General features: G+C 41.1%; 1 protein-coding gene across 4 annotated transcripts in view; it reads left to right on the forward strand.

The window, feature by feature from the left end:
- Positions 1-277: 277 nt before the first annotated feature.
- The window catches only part of itgb4 (integrin, beta 4), a 48067-nt gene continuing 33328 nt past the window's right edge, over positions 278-15016 (forward strand). For 2 of the 4 annotated variants that reach the window (XM_088599519.1, XM_088599520.1), the window contains exons 1-4: positions 282-500; positions 3717-4117; positions 13609-13694; positions 14134-14216. In XM_088599519.1, coding sequence (XP_088455645.1) covers positions 13616-13694; positions 14134-14216 — 162 coding nt within the window. In that variant the 5' untranslated portion in view covers positions 282-500; positions 3717-4117; positions 13609-13615. Of the gene's footprint in view, positions 501-3716; positions 4118-13608; positions 13695-14133; positions 14217-15016 lie in introns of all 4 variants that reach the window. The other 2 variants (XM_088599517.1, XM_088599518.1) reach the window with 2 other exon arrangements.

Here is a 15016-nt window from a genome sequence, read left to right on the forward strand (position 1 = left end):
AGTAATTCTTCCAACTTGCATTCATCCAACTATCCATTCTTCATCTCAGAGCTTCAGATAACACCTTTTCTTCTCCGTTTCTTGCCTTTTCTGTTCTGTACTCCCGCCTCTCTCCAAAATGCCGCTGTGCAGGGCGCCTATTGCACTTGCAGTTTTTTTGGAGTTGAACTCCAGTGCAGAAACAAAGCTCCACGAAGGCCATTGAATGAGTTCAGTGATCTAAGAACGTGTCCGATTGTCATGGAAATTGTACTTCGGTTGCCCAGCGCAGAGGCCGGAGAGAGAGAGTGAGGGATTCAGGGAGAGCGCAGGCAGAGAGAGGCTGCAAACTTCAAACCGGTTTTGACCTTCCCCGAAGACAGGGCCATAATTCACGCTGACACAATGTAGATCCATCTTCCCCGCGGAAAGAATGCGTTTCCAGTCCCCCAAACACTTTAACTGGACGGTTAGCATCGGGGTTTGTGAAAAACAGGACATCCTCCTGTGCAAGCCGTGAAGTAAGTGAATCTTTAAATATGCGAAGCTGTAATCTCGACAACATTTGTCATTATCTTTGATTAGAAGTACGTTTTTTTTAATCATGTCTTGAGAATTTCATGAGCTTTTAAAAATGCTAGCACTGCGTTATGTGATGCGCGCACTGTTCTGGAGAACGGTGTCAGAACTTAACCGCACAGGAGCGAAAGACGAATTGCATGCTCGCTTATTGTTTTTCTTGTTAAAAATGAAGAAGAAACTATATTTTTCTGTTTTCTTTTTCTTTTTTCGAATACCGGGGAGGCTGCTGCAGCCGAATCCAATGTCAGCGCCAGGCGCACTATTCGAGCTGTTGTTCTCTAACGCACTGGAGTGAAACAAGTGGTTTTGAAAAATCTCACAGCATTGCCGCCTGTTTGCGTTTTTCTTCTAACGGTATTTACACCAATAATTTAACGATACAGTTCCATATTGCAAAAACATCATGCGTTTGCAACGCTGCTGAATTGAACTGAATTGGTTTTGTGCCATTTGTGTATTATTTGTAGACATTATTATTATATTATTATTTTGTTGGTTTGTTGCTGCTGCTGCTGCTGCCGATACTTGGCTTATTACGATTAATAGCAACAATATTTGCAGTTACACAGGAAAAAAATGAAATATTCGTTCCATAATTATTATTTACAATTATTTGTCCTTTTAAAGTGTGTAGGACACAAGGGAGTGTGTAATAAAATACAGCACCGTCACAAAGCAAACCATGTAGATAGTGCTGTAGTTCTCTTAATGTTGGTCTTCTATTCTAAAATCCCCCAACGTTTGTTTAATGCTCAGTAGTCTCTATTATTTGAATTGTTTACTACTGTGGCATTGAAAGTCTTGACGTCATTATTTTCTTCCTACGTAAACTGCAACATAATTCTTGCAATATTGTGCAATACCACCCTCCGCTAATTGTTAGGAGATTCTGATCTGATTTGATTTGAATGATACGCTCTGGGACTGGGTAGGGTGTGCTTCGCGCAATTTTAATGCTTTTGGTAGGTTTACATTATAAAGTCAAGCAATCACATTAAAACGGAGAAAACGAGTGTGAAAAGCTGAAATACCGAAGCACGGAAAGTGATTTGTCAAGAAGCCACTTGCAGAGAAACTTCGCTTGCTTGGGCTGAATGGCAATGGCTGAATCCGTACGTGTCTACAGTGTAGAAGTGTATTCCGCGCGCAGTCAGGGGAACTTTTCCGGAGAGGCTTTTCGACAAGCACTCAATAACTGTGTGTGGTGTGCAGATTGAGATAAATAGAGTTGTGCACATGAAATCCGGTAGGATATTAAGGGGGGGAGATAACGAGCTACCTTAAAACAAATAAATAGTAAAGCGCTTGAATTTAATATTTTATCTAACATTTGTGGAAAGCGTGGTGGCTCAATGGTTAGCATTGTTACTGTACCTTACAATGTGTTCAGCTTCCTACCTGGGGTGCTAATTGCATGGGGTTTGTATGTTCTCCCAGGTAGCCCTGGAAGAGGACAAGGCAATGCATTAGAACACAGCCTGAAATGTGAGAGTCACTTGAGTCTGCAGGGAAGTGTGATAAGACAAAGGCCCTGTTTTGGTAAATAGAACATGTGCCTCACAGAGGAGTCCCTGGAAAGGGCTTTATTCAGGGAAGGATTGGTACTTCACTGCCTCGGGGGAGGGGGGCAGGGCTCTAGCTTTTATTTGTCTTGGAAAAAGAAATCCTTTCCCTTCCCAGTGTTTTTGATAAAAGCCCCCCTTTCCAGATTCCTCCATGTTGTTTGTGTTCCATGCTGTAAAGCACTAGAATCTATCCTGCAGTTCGGTCACACTTGGAAGGTAACGGTTTCCATTACAGAAAGCCATTGTGTGCCATGAATAGAAATAGGGATTCTAGGTCCGACTCTAAGGCCCTAACGGCAATGACAAAGCATGGCTTTAAACATGACCTTTCTTACGCACGATGGTCTGGCCTTTTCAATTTCTGTCCACCTAGTTTGTGTGGCGTCTTTGTGTTGCTCCAGAAATGAAACCAACTCCTGAGGCAGAGAGTTAAGCCATCACTATCACAGAAATAGACACACGTCTGGAAACACTGTAGTGCATCATACTGCTAGCCAGCACGGTAGTGACTTTCCAAGAGGACAGCTCCATCCATGCATTATCAGAAAACTTCTCAGTCTGGTGAGGGTGGCAGCTAGCCAGAGCCTATCATAGAAGCATAGGTCACAAAACAAACCTTAGAGCACACAAGAGCTCCACCCCTGGACGGACACCAGGGTCCAAAAAAAGGGACAATTTACATACTGTATACCAAATTGAAGCTAGCCAGCATGTCTAGGGAGGTGGGAGGGAATTGGAACACTTGGCAAAAACACTGTGAGCACAGGGAGAACATGCAAACTCCACACAAAGAGACCAGGCTCTAACCCTGGACATTGAAGCTATGGGGCAGCAGTGCTCACCATCATGCCTAAGTCAGCAGCATGTTTGAATCTCAGGAGAGCCCTGAGATTGTTCTTGTCATTTCTGTTTCACAGATGAATAAGAATGTCAGAAGTGCTCGACAGGCAGTCTGATGTCTCTGCTTCTTGAGACCGTTACAGCTGCATGTTTTTAAAATATTGAAAACTGTCATAACAATACACATGCAGCCACAGTGGGACAGTACATTGTTTTCTCTGTAAAGTACAGTACCAAAATGAATCAGTAGTGAAAAAATGTGATTTCACATTATGTGTATCAATAAACAATGCCATTTGCTGTCAGAGAAGAATCATTATCCATTGAATCTGCACAACAACAGTACAGTTTTTCTTTAGACCTTTTAAATCCATTTGGGGTTTCAAAAACAACCCTGAACAATTAAATAAGCCCCGTCACCCTCAAAGGTATTAAATCTAGAAGAGCTTTGGCTCACTACAGCAGAAGTGCGCAACAGGGAAGAAAGGATTACTGATTTGCACGGCTGTGCCCTGTTCTCCTGGAATGAGTATGCTCCGCATGCAAGTTTTATGCCTCAGCGGCTGTGTGTGTCTTTGGCCGGGTGTGAGCAAGTGCATGTGTGTTAGTTTACCTCGCGGGCACGGTTTGTTCTGCCACTCCTTTTGGGTGTGGGGGGCAGGGCCACTGCCTGCTCCGGTCAAGCCCATGCAGGTGTGCCTCTCTGGGAGGAATGTGGACGCCCACTTTTTATCCTTTTTTTTTACGCAGAAGAGAGAGAGAGAGAGGCACCGGCGACTACTTGGGGGCTGCAGGTAAAAGCAGGCTGCGAGTTCAGGCCAAGGGAAGGATCAAATCGCCACACTCTGCTGTCCAGGCCCTCTCCCTCTCTCTCTGTCTTTCTCACTCACGCAGCTCTGCGAGAAGGCAAAAAATCAGTATTTGATGTGAGGGGCTGCTTAGAAAAGGGAAAAAAAAGGACACAAAAAGGAAAAAATCCGACAAGTTTGCCTCAGGAGAAGAACTGGGAAGTTTTGACACTTGAGAGCAGGTGGATAAACTGTGCTCCGGATAGCAAGGGAACAACTTCGGAGGAGATTCTTTCCTTTATCACTTCTCTTCCCCTGTGTACTGGACTTTGGGACAAGGATCGGGAAGCAGGACACTAAGAGGTTTGTGAGTTATTTAATCTGTAACCACAGTCACACTCTTCGGCTTTTTTCTTGTGTCTGTGCCAAGCCATGTGAGTGAGCACACCACCCTTCGCTGTGCCCTGCAGAGGTAGATTATGGCATTGCTATCTTTGGAGTGTTCTAATGGCCCAAAATTCTAAGCTGTATCCCCAACAAAGCCTGCATTGTTCACCTGATTAAGTGTTCGGCTTTGACAAGCTGTCCTCTGCTATTTTTCTTCCACTTCTCCCCCACCCTGCTGTTGATAGTTAGGTGTGTGCGCGAGAACAGTTTAGGACAGAAAGCATTAACTCTTTTCCGCCCTCAAGCTCCCTTGCTATGTGGTGGAATTTAATGTCCAAGGAGGCAGCTTATTATGGGAAGCACAGAGCATAGCATCTCCAAACACTGACGGTGTGATCATAAGCATGCTAACAATTCAGTTCTGAAGACATTTGGGAATAATACTTGCTTTTGGCTGATGCTTTTGACTTTGGTGACTGACTGTTTAATAACATAATTGCTTTATTCATGTATGTGAAAAGGAGTATTAGATGCTTGAATGTAACTTCTCTTAAGCATATTGCTTAGTAATTTGCAATTAGTGTGATTAATAGGAACAGACTGTTATACATATTTTTGGCAGTATTTTACATGCAGTATTTGTAGTGCTTTTCCAAGTATGAGTAATTGATATTATCTGAGGCTAAAAAGTGTGAAAATATATTAAACTGTATATACACTTTACTGGGATTGGAAGAACAAAAAGCTGAAATTAGAGACAAACATGCTTACACAAATTGGGGATGTATCATTCCTGTTGATATATGGTTTCAAAAGAGCAGGTAAACACACATCTTTTGCTTGATATGTAGAGGTACATTTTCAGTTTTTGAAACAAATAACTAATATTTCCTTAAGCATGTTTCACTAAAGAGCTTTGCAGCAGTATCAGGGCTAATGAATGCTTACAGCTTACTGTATATGCAAGACTGAAAAACTTTATTATAGGTTAATGAAGGCTTTCCCTTAGAAAATGGGGAAACTCATTTACACACTGGCTGTCTCAGGAATCAAAGGTTTGTAAATTGATCTGGAGCAGGAATTGTGCTGTGAGGCTCTAGTATGAAGTTGGCAGTTGTGTTCAGTTAGATTTCTGCTTGTGGCTAAATCATACAGAGAGCAGATTAGAAACGGAAAATAGATTCTCCAAATTTGGGATCTCCTTGACCTAGGATGTTTAATTTTTGATGACCTTTTCTAGGTTTTGCATAGCAAAACTCAGATGCTTTTCTTTTGAAGGTTCACTGTGATCAGGTAATCTGGAGTCCACAGTTGTCTCCCATTCTGCCTATCGCTTTATTTCAGAGTTCGGCTGTAGATGTACTGTTCGTAGAACAGTATTGAAGAAAAATAGGATATCAACTTTCGAAATGGCAATATGGGCATATAACCAAGTTCAGTGTTCACATTTTGTCTTTAAGACGGCAACAACCAAATTAGTCAAATCAACTCTGTGTTTGTAAAAGCATCTTGGCTGTCTCATTTAGTAAGTTTGCAACCTGTGATTTTATAACTCAGTGAAAGGGAGTAGGCCAACTGCGCAGTAGATCCAGCGTTCATTACACAACGCTAGAAAGGTAGAAAGGTGAACCGCGAGAGGTAAAGGAGGTAAATGAGGTAGATGTGGACAGTGATAAAATGACCCTAGTCTTATTCTTCATGAGTTTTAATCAACCAGTTGAGGTTCCCTTTCTGACAACAGGGTGGGCCTATAGTCCAGACACCCTGTGATGGAATATGGGCCATGTTATTAGAAGACTGAGATAGAATTGGTCAAGCGCAGGACGGATAGCTTTCAGCTGCCCAGAGTATTCTTGGCTTTGCTGTGCCACTGGCTCAGAAGGCAGACGTTGTGAAGGGCAGAGAAGCACAGTGTCTTCACTTCCCCTGTGGACAGTTGGTTTACCAGCAATTAGCAATTCCAAGAACGGCCATCTTATAATTGTCAATGTAAAACAAAAAAAAAGCTCAGATTACGTCGAGGGTTCCTCTTGGATAACAATAGCACAGTGCTCGTGTAAATAATATATTGAAACTTCTAAAATGGAGGTTAATACTTTTTTCTGACATATCAATGCTCAGATTCAAGCTTGATTTAACAGAAAGTTTGTTTTAACGAAATTAAGAACAGCTTTGTTCAATTCTGGTCCAGGGGTGCTATCTGTGTGGAGTTTGTATTTTGTCCCTGTGTTCTTGTGGGTTTCCTCTGGGGGCTCTGGTTTCCCCTCGCAGTCCTAAAACATACTGGTACTGTAGGTAAATTGGCTCCAGGGAAAATTGACCCTAGTGTGAGTGTGTGAGTGGCTCCCCCACGACCTTGAATTGGAAGAAGCAGTTAAAAAATTGATCGTTGGATGGAAGAACAGTTTTGTGAGCGGTCAAATAGCAAGCACATGACATTTCAGTTATTTGTGCATGTACATAGCTTAAATATTTCTGGTGTTAACCACAATGATTTGGCCTTGTTTGATGAGAAAACAAACATGACAAACTGCAGCTGGTTGAGTTTTCCTGGTGTGCCACTCAACATACAGTATAAAAGAAGTGCACCCACATCAGTGTAGGAAGATGCGTTTTCTGTAAGTTTTTAATTTCATCTGTGGTCTGCCTATCTTACAACAAGCATTAAATAAATAAAAAATACTAAAAACTATAATAATCCAGCAATATCTTTTTACTATTTGACTAACGCCTTCTTCAAAGGCAGCTTTTGAGTGCCACAATAAAGGTTTTTTAATATTTTATTTGCACAATTAAAAGAATATAAATTCAGTTTGGGCATTCAGTAATAAAAAAAATCAGCTGCATTGTACACATTGCAGAATAAAAAAGATCACTACAGTACGCGAAGCTCAATAGGAACTACACTGAAATAAGAATAACACAGCAGTAAATACACAGGGGTGGAGACACTCATCAGGCAGGGTCCACGAAGAGCAGCCGAGCGGGAGTCTGATCTGTCACATTCCCACCACGGTCATTGCCAGACCACAGCGCTGCATTACCACCCAGCCTGACACAATATCAGTGTTAATCATCACAGAAGAGACAGGGCTGCGACCCTGCCCACCTCAGGATTGCTCTGCTCACAGGGGAATTCTGTCTGCTCACTTGAAAGTCACATCCCAGTGCCGCCACATGATTCAGTTCCCTGGGGTCTCCCAGCAGAACATTATTTAAAATGAGTCACCGCAGTCTTTGAAACCAGACCCAAGGTGTTTTTTTTTGTGTGTGATGGCTGTTTATGTACCATTTCAAGGTGGAGCTGGTGTTTAGCTTAGTGTGGCACTGAACTCTGGGTTTCCTTTCATTGTGTGCTGCTTTCCCCCCTTTTCTCTCTTGATAAAAAAAGCAGGCTGACTGCTGGAAGAGAGAAAGGGAGTAACTGCTTATGTGATGCACAGTATAGAACAGTAAGGAAAACAGCAAGGGCCCTGTTAACTGTAGAAGAACGGCCCAATGACACAGTAATAGTACTGAATTAAATCATATATGTTCTCAATTCCAAACTTCCTTCTTCAGCCAGACATTGAATAGGCTGTTATTCCTTGTTTTGTGATCATTTGTAAAGCACTGTAGAACAGGGGGTTCCAAACACTACTACATGGGGGACCCCTTTTTTGAAGCCATTTTTATTACTTTGGGTGCCCATAGTTTATTAAAAACATTAAAAGTGGTACTGTTGGGAAATGCATAAATAAGCATCAGTTTCCCTTAGTTTTGACCTAAGTGTTCTTTGAGATTAAGACAGATGCAGCTCAACACTGTATCCAATACTATAGATGAGGGAAAGAGTACTCATGTACATGATAGGATGTATAGGATTAACAGTAAGAAAATGGATGGAATTACATTATTTAATGTGTTTTACTCAACCTGACCTGCTATGAACAGTCTAAATATTCCTGTAGCTAAGAACAAACCTGATCACTGAGTGAGAGTTTTGGATTGGCTAGCATATCTGAGGACACAATGGGCTCTCCAGACCCCAGCATAGTAATGACTGCTGCAGGGGATTTTACTGTGATTCACAGTGCTGTCAGTGCTGCAGCCCAGCAGTAAATACACCTGTAATGGTTTGTCTGATATTTTGCAAAGCTTTGAAAAGTTTAGGAGGACGATCATTTTTTTTCTCTTCCAGTTTTTGTATCCTTTTGTTTGCTGCGAAATTTTGAAAAACAAAATTGATTGAATTTATTAAATTATTTTTATTGGATACATGCGGTACATTTTCTCTTTTCCTTGACTTCTATTTGAAAGGGGAGGCTATTATATAAATTCCACTGCTGTGTTAGAGTTGACCACTCTTGAACTCTTGCACTCGTGTCTAATTTCTAGTCACACAGACTTTGATTAGAGAGTTTTGGGTTTCCACCAGTAATGACTGTTTGCGTAAAAAGTTTCGGTAATGAACAGGTTCCCTGTAAGAGTCTGCTGACAGTGTTGTTTATCATTTCCCAGCCACAGTTGAGTGTGACAAGCAGCCGCAAGTGTAGAATGCAGCTCAGTTTTATTGGTTTCGGCACCAGAACAATAACTTAGACACCTCAGAGAGGTGCCCTTGTTATCAATGCAGAAAAACAGTCATTCACATCTGCCACAGTTTTGCATTCACACATTTCATCATTGCTTTGCCGAACCTGTGTACGTGCTTTGTGATAACCTGGTGTTGTTTCTGCTGAGGTTGTGAGTTGCTCTTCTGTGCAACTTATTATTTCAGCAAAAGAACATTTGAAAAAAAGCTTCTTCTCTAACTGACATGCTGAATAACAATAATAAGAAAAAAATCTTTATATATACAGTAGTAACTTCACCCACCACTTAATTGTGAAAAATAATGATTACACAGAAATGGTGCTTTAAGCCATGTTTCATTTTAAAAGTGTAGAATAAGATGTTTACACTTACAAAGTCAATCCTTAATAATGGAAACAAAATCAATCTGTGGCTCTTCCTCTTTCGTTATCTGTGGGTGCTGTTGGCAAGATTATTCCTAAGCATGGGCCCTTACAGACAAACCAGCTTTCTACACGACGCAAGGAAATACAGGAAATTCATCAGCAAGTTATTTCCAGGCATCTCCTCCTTACACAGGGTCCTCGAAATTTCCAGGTGTAAATCCCACCCAGGTGTGAGTCAACAATGTGCTTTCATTGCTGACAAAATTGTAACGAAGTAATGAAGTAGCAAAGAGTAATAATCAGCAATGAGACATTGCCAGGGGTAGCACTATGTGCAATATGATCAGGGATGGGTGATACTTGCTTTAATCAAGTTAAAGCAGCCTATGATTAAAATGGGAGTGGGTGTGAACTTCCCGGTAATTGATAGATAAAAGTGGTTTCAAAAATGAATTGTTTATATTTATGGGTAACAAGTTTTGATTAGTGCTGAGTACCAAGTGCAAAAGCACCCTAAAAAAATTGAATGAAGCTGGTACAATTCAGAGGTAGATTTCCTTTTTACTGTTGGTCATGCCCTACTGGTAGAATCTGTACCCCCGCATCCTGAGTCAGTGTTGAAGTTGTGTATCATCTCGGTGTTACAAAGATAAAGATAAAGATGTAATGAACATGAATAAAAGGGAGTCCAGAGTCAGAGATCAGAAATGTCCTTGGCTGAGGTTTATACATCAAGGTACAGAGACAAATATGAGTGTTTTGTGTTTCCACACAGTGTGCCCAACTTGAAGGAGGTCTCTTAGTTACTGTAGGGTGTGGACCACCGTGTAAACCAGCTCATTGCCTGTCTTCATGGGGTTAATGCTCCACACACAAGGGACGTGCTAACTGACCAAATTCTTCCAATTTGGGTTGTTACAAATGTGTATATATAATGTCTTTTTTTGGGAATAGAGACATTTTGTCTGGACTGATCTCTTTATATAACTTTTAAAATAAAGACTTGGGTTTATGAGGGATTTGCTGTCCACTTGTCTGTGAGAAAACATGGTGTTTTCCTATATTGCAAATTTAATTTCCTGTCCAAACCTGCAGCAGTCCTTTCTAATGTTTCTGTTTTCTGAACTCGAATTTGTCTTCCCGCCCTGGGCACCACATTTGTGTTACAAATGTTGAGTTTCCGAAGTACTAAAAAGAAAGGATCTCTTTACCACCTTAAAAAGTAAAAGTTGAAAAATCTCGGCCACTAAATGTGCGTACTCTGTGTCTTAGGAAATAAAAGCAAATGTGCATAGCAAATGAAAGACTTGGAAAAGTATCTGTTGGCTGCAAGGCACACAGCAGTTATATTTCTCAAAATGTAATTAACCTACAAGTTCATACAACCAACAGTGCTTTACATGCTAACCTCCAAATTGTGTGCTTCCTCTACCTCATTCAGATTTTTTAGGGTTCTGTTTCTCTCATTCTGGCATACTTTCTTTATCTGAAACTCTGTGATACTCTGCCAAGGGAAGGGTCTCGTGCTTCAAGAGTACCTTTGTTTCAGTAACGAATGGCAGTACGAAAGAGTTCCTGCTGAGGTGGTGCTGAATGATAATCATCCATTATCAGAAAGTCACTTGCTCCTGGTAAGAGTCATGGCAACAGGGTTTCTATAATACAACAACGAGCTCTTCTACGACTTCTAATAGGAAACATACTAATTATGTTAGTGTGATAATAACTGCTACTAATAGTAGATGTTACAGTGGGGAGCTGTGTCAGCATGCACTGGCTGCAAAGGAACAAGTAAAGGTTAATTCCACGCCGAAAAACAGAAAGAACGAAAACAACACCTCAACTGCCTTCTTTAGGTGTCACACCAGCTGAAACATTGTGTTTCTTTGCAACAATAATAGTAGTAGTGTACCTGAACATTTAATTCTCTCTCTTTTCCCTGTGTGTTGTAAATGACTGTATATAGTCAATTTTTTAAAGACATTTTTTTCAATGTCGGCTGTTTTCACGCCATTAACACTTTAAACTTTTTGAACAGCTAATCCAAGAGCTTCTGCCTACTGTATGATTGCACTAACAAGTGCAGTTGTCTTAAATCTGTCATTGAGGACTCACCCACCTCCAGACTAGATAAACATTTTATTGGCACTTCACCGTGTTACCCAGTTGCCATTCAGGGCTGGGCAGCCTGGTTCTCGGATGCCGGGTAGCCTGTGGATTTTCTGAAATGAAATACGAGCGAACAGCTTGTTTTTCTGCCTGGGAATTTGATTTCAGTATTGATGCATGCCAGGTCACTCTCGCCCTCCAAAGACATTCCAGCCGGATTGCTCAGGCCTGTGGGCACTTCCTTGCTTCATTTTAGACCTGTTATAATTGACACCTGACCTCCAAAAAAATGGTGCCTTTGCTTCAGGTGCTTTGAGCAATAAACTTGTGATGGAAAGCAGACGCAAGTAATAAATGCAAAGAAAAAAGGCATACCTTTTATGACACTGCAGTTTAATAGGTCACGCTGCATCTCCATGTTAAAAAGTATTTTTTACCTAACCCCCCATAATAGTGAGATTATAGACTGAAGGGTCAGTGTTTGTTTTCTGAAGCCTGTATTCTTATCAAAATGAGTGAAAAAGAGCTCCAGAACTGATGTGTGAAATTACCATTATTGCTACGCCCCTCCTGTCTGATGACTGCGCGTTTTTTCTTTCAACTGGAGAGATGAAAGCAACCCGCTCCAACAGCACAGGTGGCTTAGATTTCATTGTAGTTTACAGACGAATAGCAAGGTGTTTATGTAATGCAATGCAATCCGCGATTCTTCATTTGGTAAGACAATGGAAGAGGCAAGGTATTCGCTTGCTATTTCCCCATGAGAAAATCGTTTTACTGAGTTATCTGTGGTTATCTGCAACAAATTAAAAGAAACAAACTTTGATCACTGGTGAAAGGGCAGCCAAGTGAATATGGGTGACTGTATAACAATATATTTCTCTCTCCACATTTCCAGTTTGGAAGTATTCTAAAATCCTTTAGAGTGCCAGAATAACAACTATCATGAAGAAGTGGTTTTACAGACGTTTGTAAATCATGCATGGCACAGACTTTGTTATTCATTAACAACATAGACTTTAATTCTGAAACATGGGCACAGGAGCTGGGTTTGTTAAAGAAAACCTTTTTTAGTCATTTGACATCAGTGATTGGAGAGGTTAACATGCTATACTCTCGCCCTGATGCTCCGTCTGCCAGTGCTTGAAGGCCCTGGCAGAACAGCACCATTATACAAAAACATTCCAGCAGGATGGGGCAGAAATGAGTCTGAATATCAGAGTATCAAGGGGAAAGAAAGTAAGAACACCTGATCTTAATGTAGCCAAAACAAAGTGAGAGCACCAGCTACCCCAGGGCATTCTTAGTGTAGGTGAGAGTGGCATTTATAGGGGCAGATTCATTCATTGTATTTCTTTTCGCTAGGCCACAAGACTGTACAGGCACTGTGTATGTCACTCTATTATAGACCCATTTTATATTTTGAACTACACGCAGCCGTTCATGACCTGACTCGCTTGAAGTGTGCTTGATGTTATGTAATAAAATCTACCCATTTTGAAAGAAAACATGTCCTTTTTAAAAATCATACACAGCTCTGGAGGAACATGAGCATTGTGAACATTCTGGTGGCCTATATCTGCGCTGGTGTTTACGTGACTAAATAATACAGAGCTGATATATTTAAATGACTCCCTGATCTTGGTATTTTATTGCGTAAACTTAACTTTACTGAAATATTAATGTCTAATGCTCTATTTAGAGTTCCAAATATTCAGTGTGCATTTTAACAATCTGCATCAATGGACATTAGGCTTAAAGCAATTGTTTATATTTCAAAAGAGAGTTTAGCTAAAATTTCCTTTTTGCTGGTCTGCATTCAAAGGAAATTTTGGTGGGGAACATTTTGAGCTCTCAGCATGGAAAAGGGTTCTGTGGATGAGCAGCTGGCATTTTTACTTCATGTTTCAAAGCTGATCAGGCTTTGATTCCCTGGCTCTTACTGTCAGCAGAAACTGCCTCTTTTGTTTTCAGTGCTTATGCACTTGTTTCTAGTTAATTAGATAAGTAGTCAAATTCAGTAAGTGATAAGTGGGAAAGAATGAAAGTTAGGAGTCCCCGATGTCTGGCAGGAGCTTAGCTTTTCTCCCCAACAGTTTCAAGTGACCATTCCTGCAGGCTCCTGTTCTCCTTTCAGAGGAAATTAGCCACCTCCCTGATCTGCACGTACCCATCCACCAGAGGCTGAATCAGGAAAATTGTAGACTGGTGGTGGACTTTAAAAAGGTCACACAATTTTAAAAAGCAGTATACTGTATACTATGTTAGAATGAGAAGGTAGAATAATTCTTTACAAAGCTATATTTAAAAGACTCAAAGAGGGAGCTTGGGAGCTCCTGTATGTTGTGACACTTGCTGTGCTCTGGCATCAGGGGGCGAAACTGGCAAACCTTTCTGAGTGTCTGTTCTTATTTTCAGGAGGGAGATGGAGAGATGGGTTCTGCATCTCTCTGTGGGGATGGTCCTCCTCGCACTGCTCTGGACCACCACTCACGCCAGCAGAGGTAAGACACAGCATTATACCCCTTCAATAAACTTGCACGATGTGTTTCTTAATGTTTCTGCAGCTTTTGGTACACACAAAATCTGTTCTGGTACAAGAACTCTGTGATATCTGCACCTGATATCATATATTTCATATTTTTATGTGGTTTTGCCAGTTTTGCAATGATTTTAACATGCATTGTTCTGCACTGGGCTCTGGGAATGTGGTAAACTTTTCTAAGGCATGTTTGCTGTAGTACATCAAAACCAGTTAGTAGTTCTAAAATCCTATATTAAATTTACCAAGAGAAACTTTCACAAAGGATTCCCAAGGAAAAGAAGATATTCTATATTTCAAAATCTACTCCTTTTCTGCAATGCTTATAATACCAGCAGGGGCCCTCAGACTCAGGTTTCAGTGTTTCTGACCTCTGACTGTCCTGGATCTTGTCTCTTCAGTCAATCACTGCCTGGCAGCTCGGGCCACCACCTGCACTCAGTGTATCCAGTCTGGGAAGGACTGCTCTTACTGTGCTGACGAGGTAGGACCTTCTGTCTCTGTGCTCTTGCAGCCTTCTCATTTCAACTGTCTCTATCACTGCAGCTTGAACAGTTTTTAAGTGCTATAGAAATGTTTGTGTTTGCATTTGGAATACAGCTTGCCTAAGCAGCTCAATAATTGCCACAATTTTCTAACACCTGAATCCATCAGAGCTCTGGCCAACTCATCATAGCGGGAGTTGATCTTTTTCAGTCTGATCGCTCAGTGCTTGAAAGCTCAGCTGTGTCTGTGTGTCAGGCCTGGGATACATGCGCACGCACCACTTTTTTCTCCAAGAATTCCCAAAAGGCAGGGTTGATACTTCCAAACTTTCCTTCCTTCTGCTATTTTTCCTTCACGTGCAACTCACATGATTCTGTGACTCACACCTCAACAGTGACCCCAGCGAGTCCATGGCGTTGTGAACAGGAGCTTCAAAAGGTCCTATACCTGATACCTTAATGCTATTTTTGCCCTGTGGGCCTGCAGGCAGTGTGAAGCAAGCTCATCCTCACCCTGTGCTCAGACTCGTACTAGGGAAGGGTTCATTAACATTTGTTGTTTTCAAATTGCCATCTAAAAAGGACAGAAATTCTCACAGTCCACACAATATTGAAAGGACCTTTGATTTTAAATATATCTTAAAGCTTTTGTGCAAATGAGCATAAAAGCAAAGGCAAGAGATTAAAACAAAAACAAATTAAACATAAACCATCTTGTCAATTGTGCAGATTCTTTTCAAAAGGGCATTCCGTAGCCTTGCTTCATAGTTACCAAAGGCCCTTCAATGATTTGATGTTA

Source organism: Lepisosteus platostomus, chromosome 11 (genome assembly GCF_059453375.1).
Source record: "Lepisosteus platostomus isolate fLepPlt1 chromosome 11, fLepPlt1.hap1, whole genome shotgun sequence".
In the NCBI taxonomy this organism is placed as follows: Eukaryota; Metazoa; Chordata; class Actinopteri; order Semionotiformes; family Lepisosteidae; genus Lepisosteus; species Lepisosteus platostomus.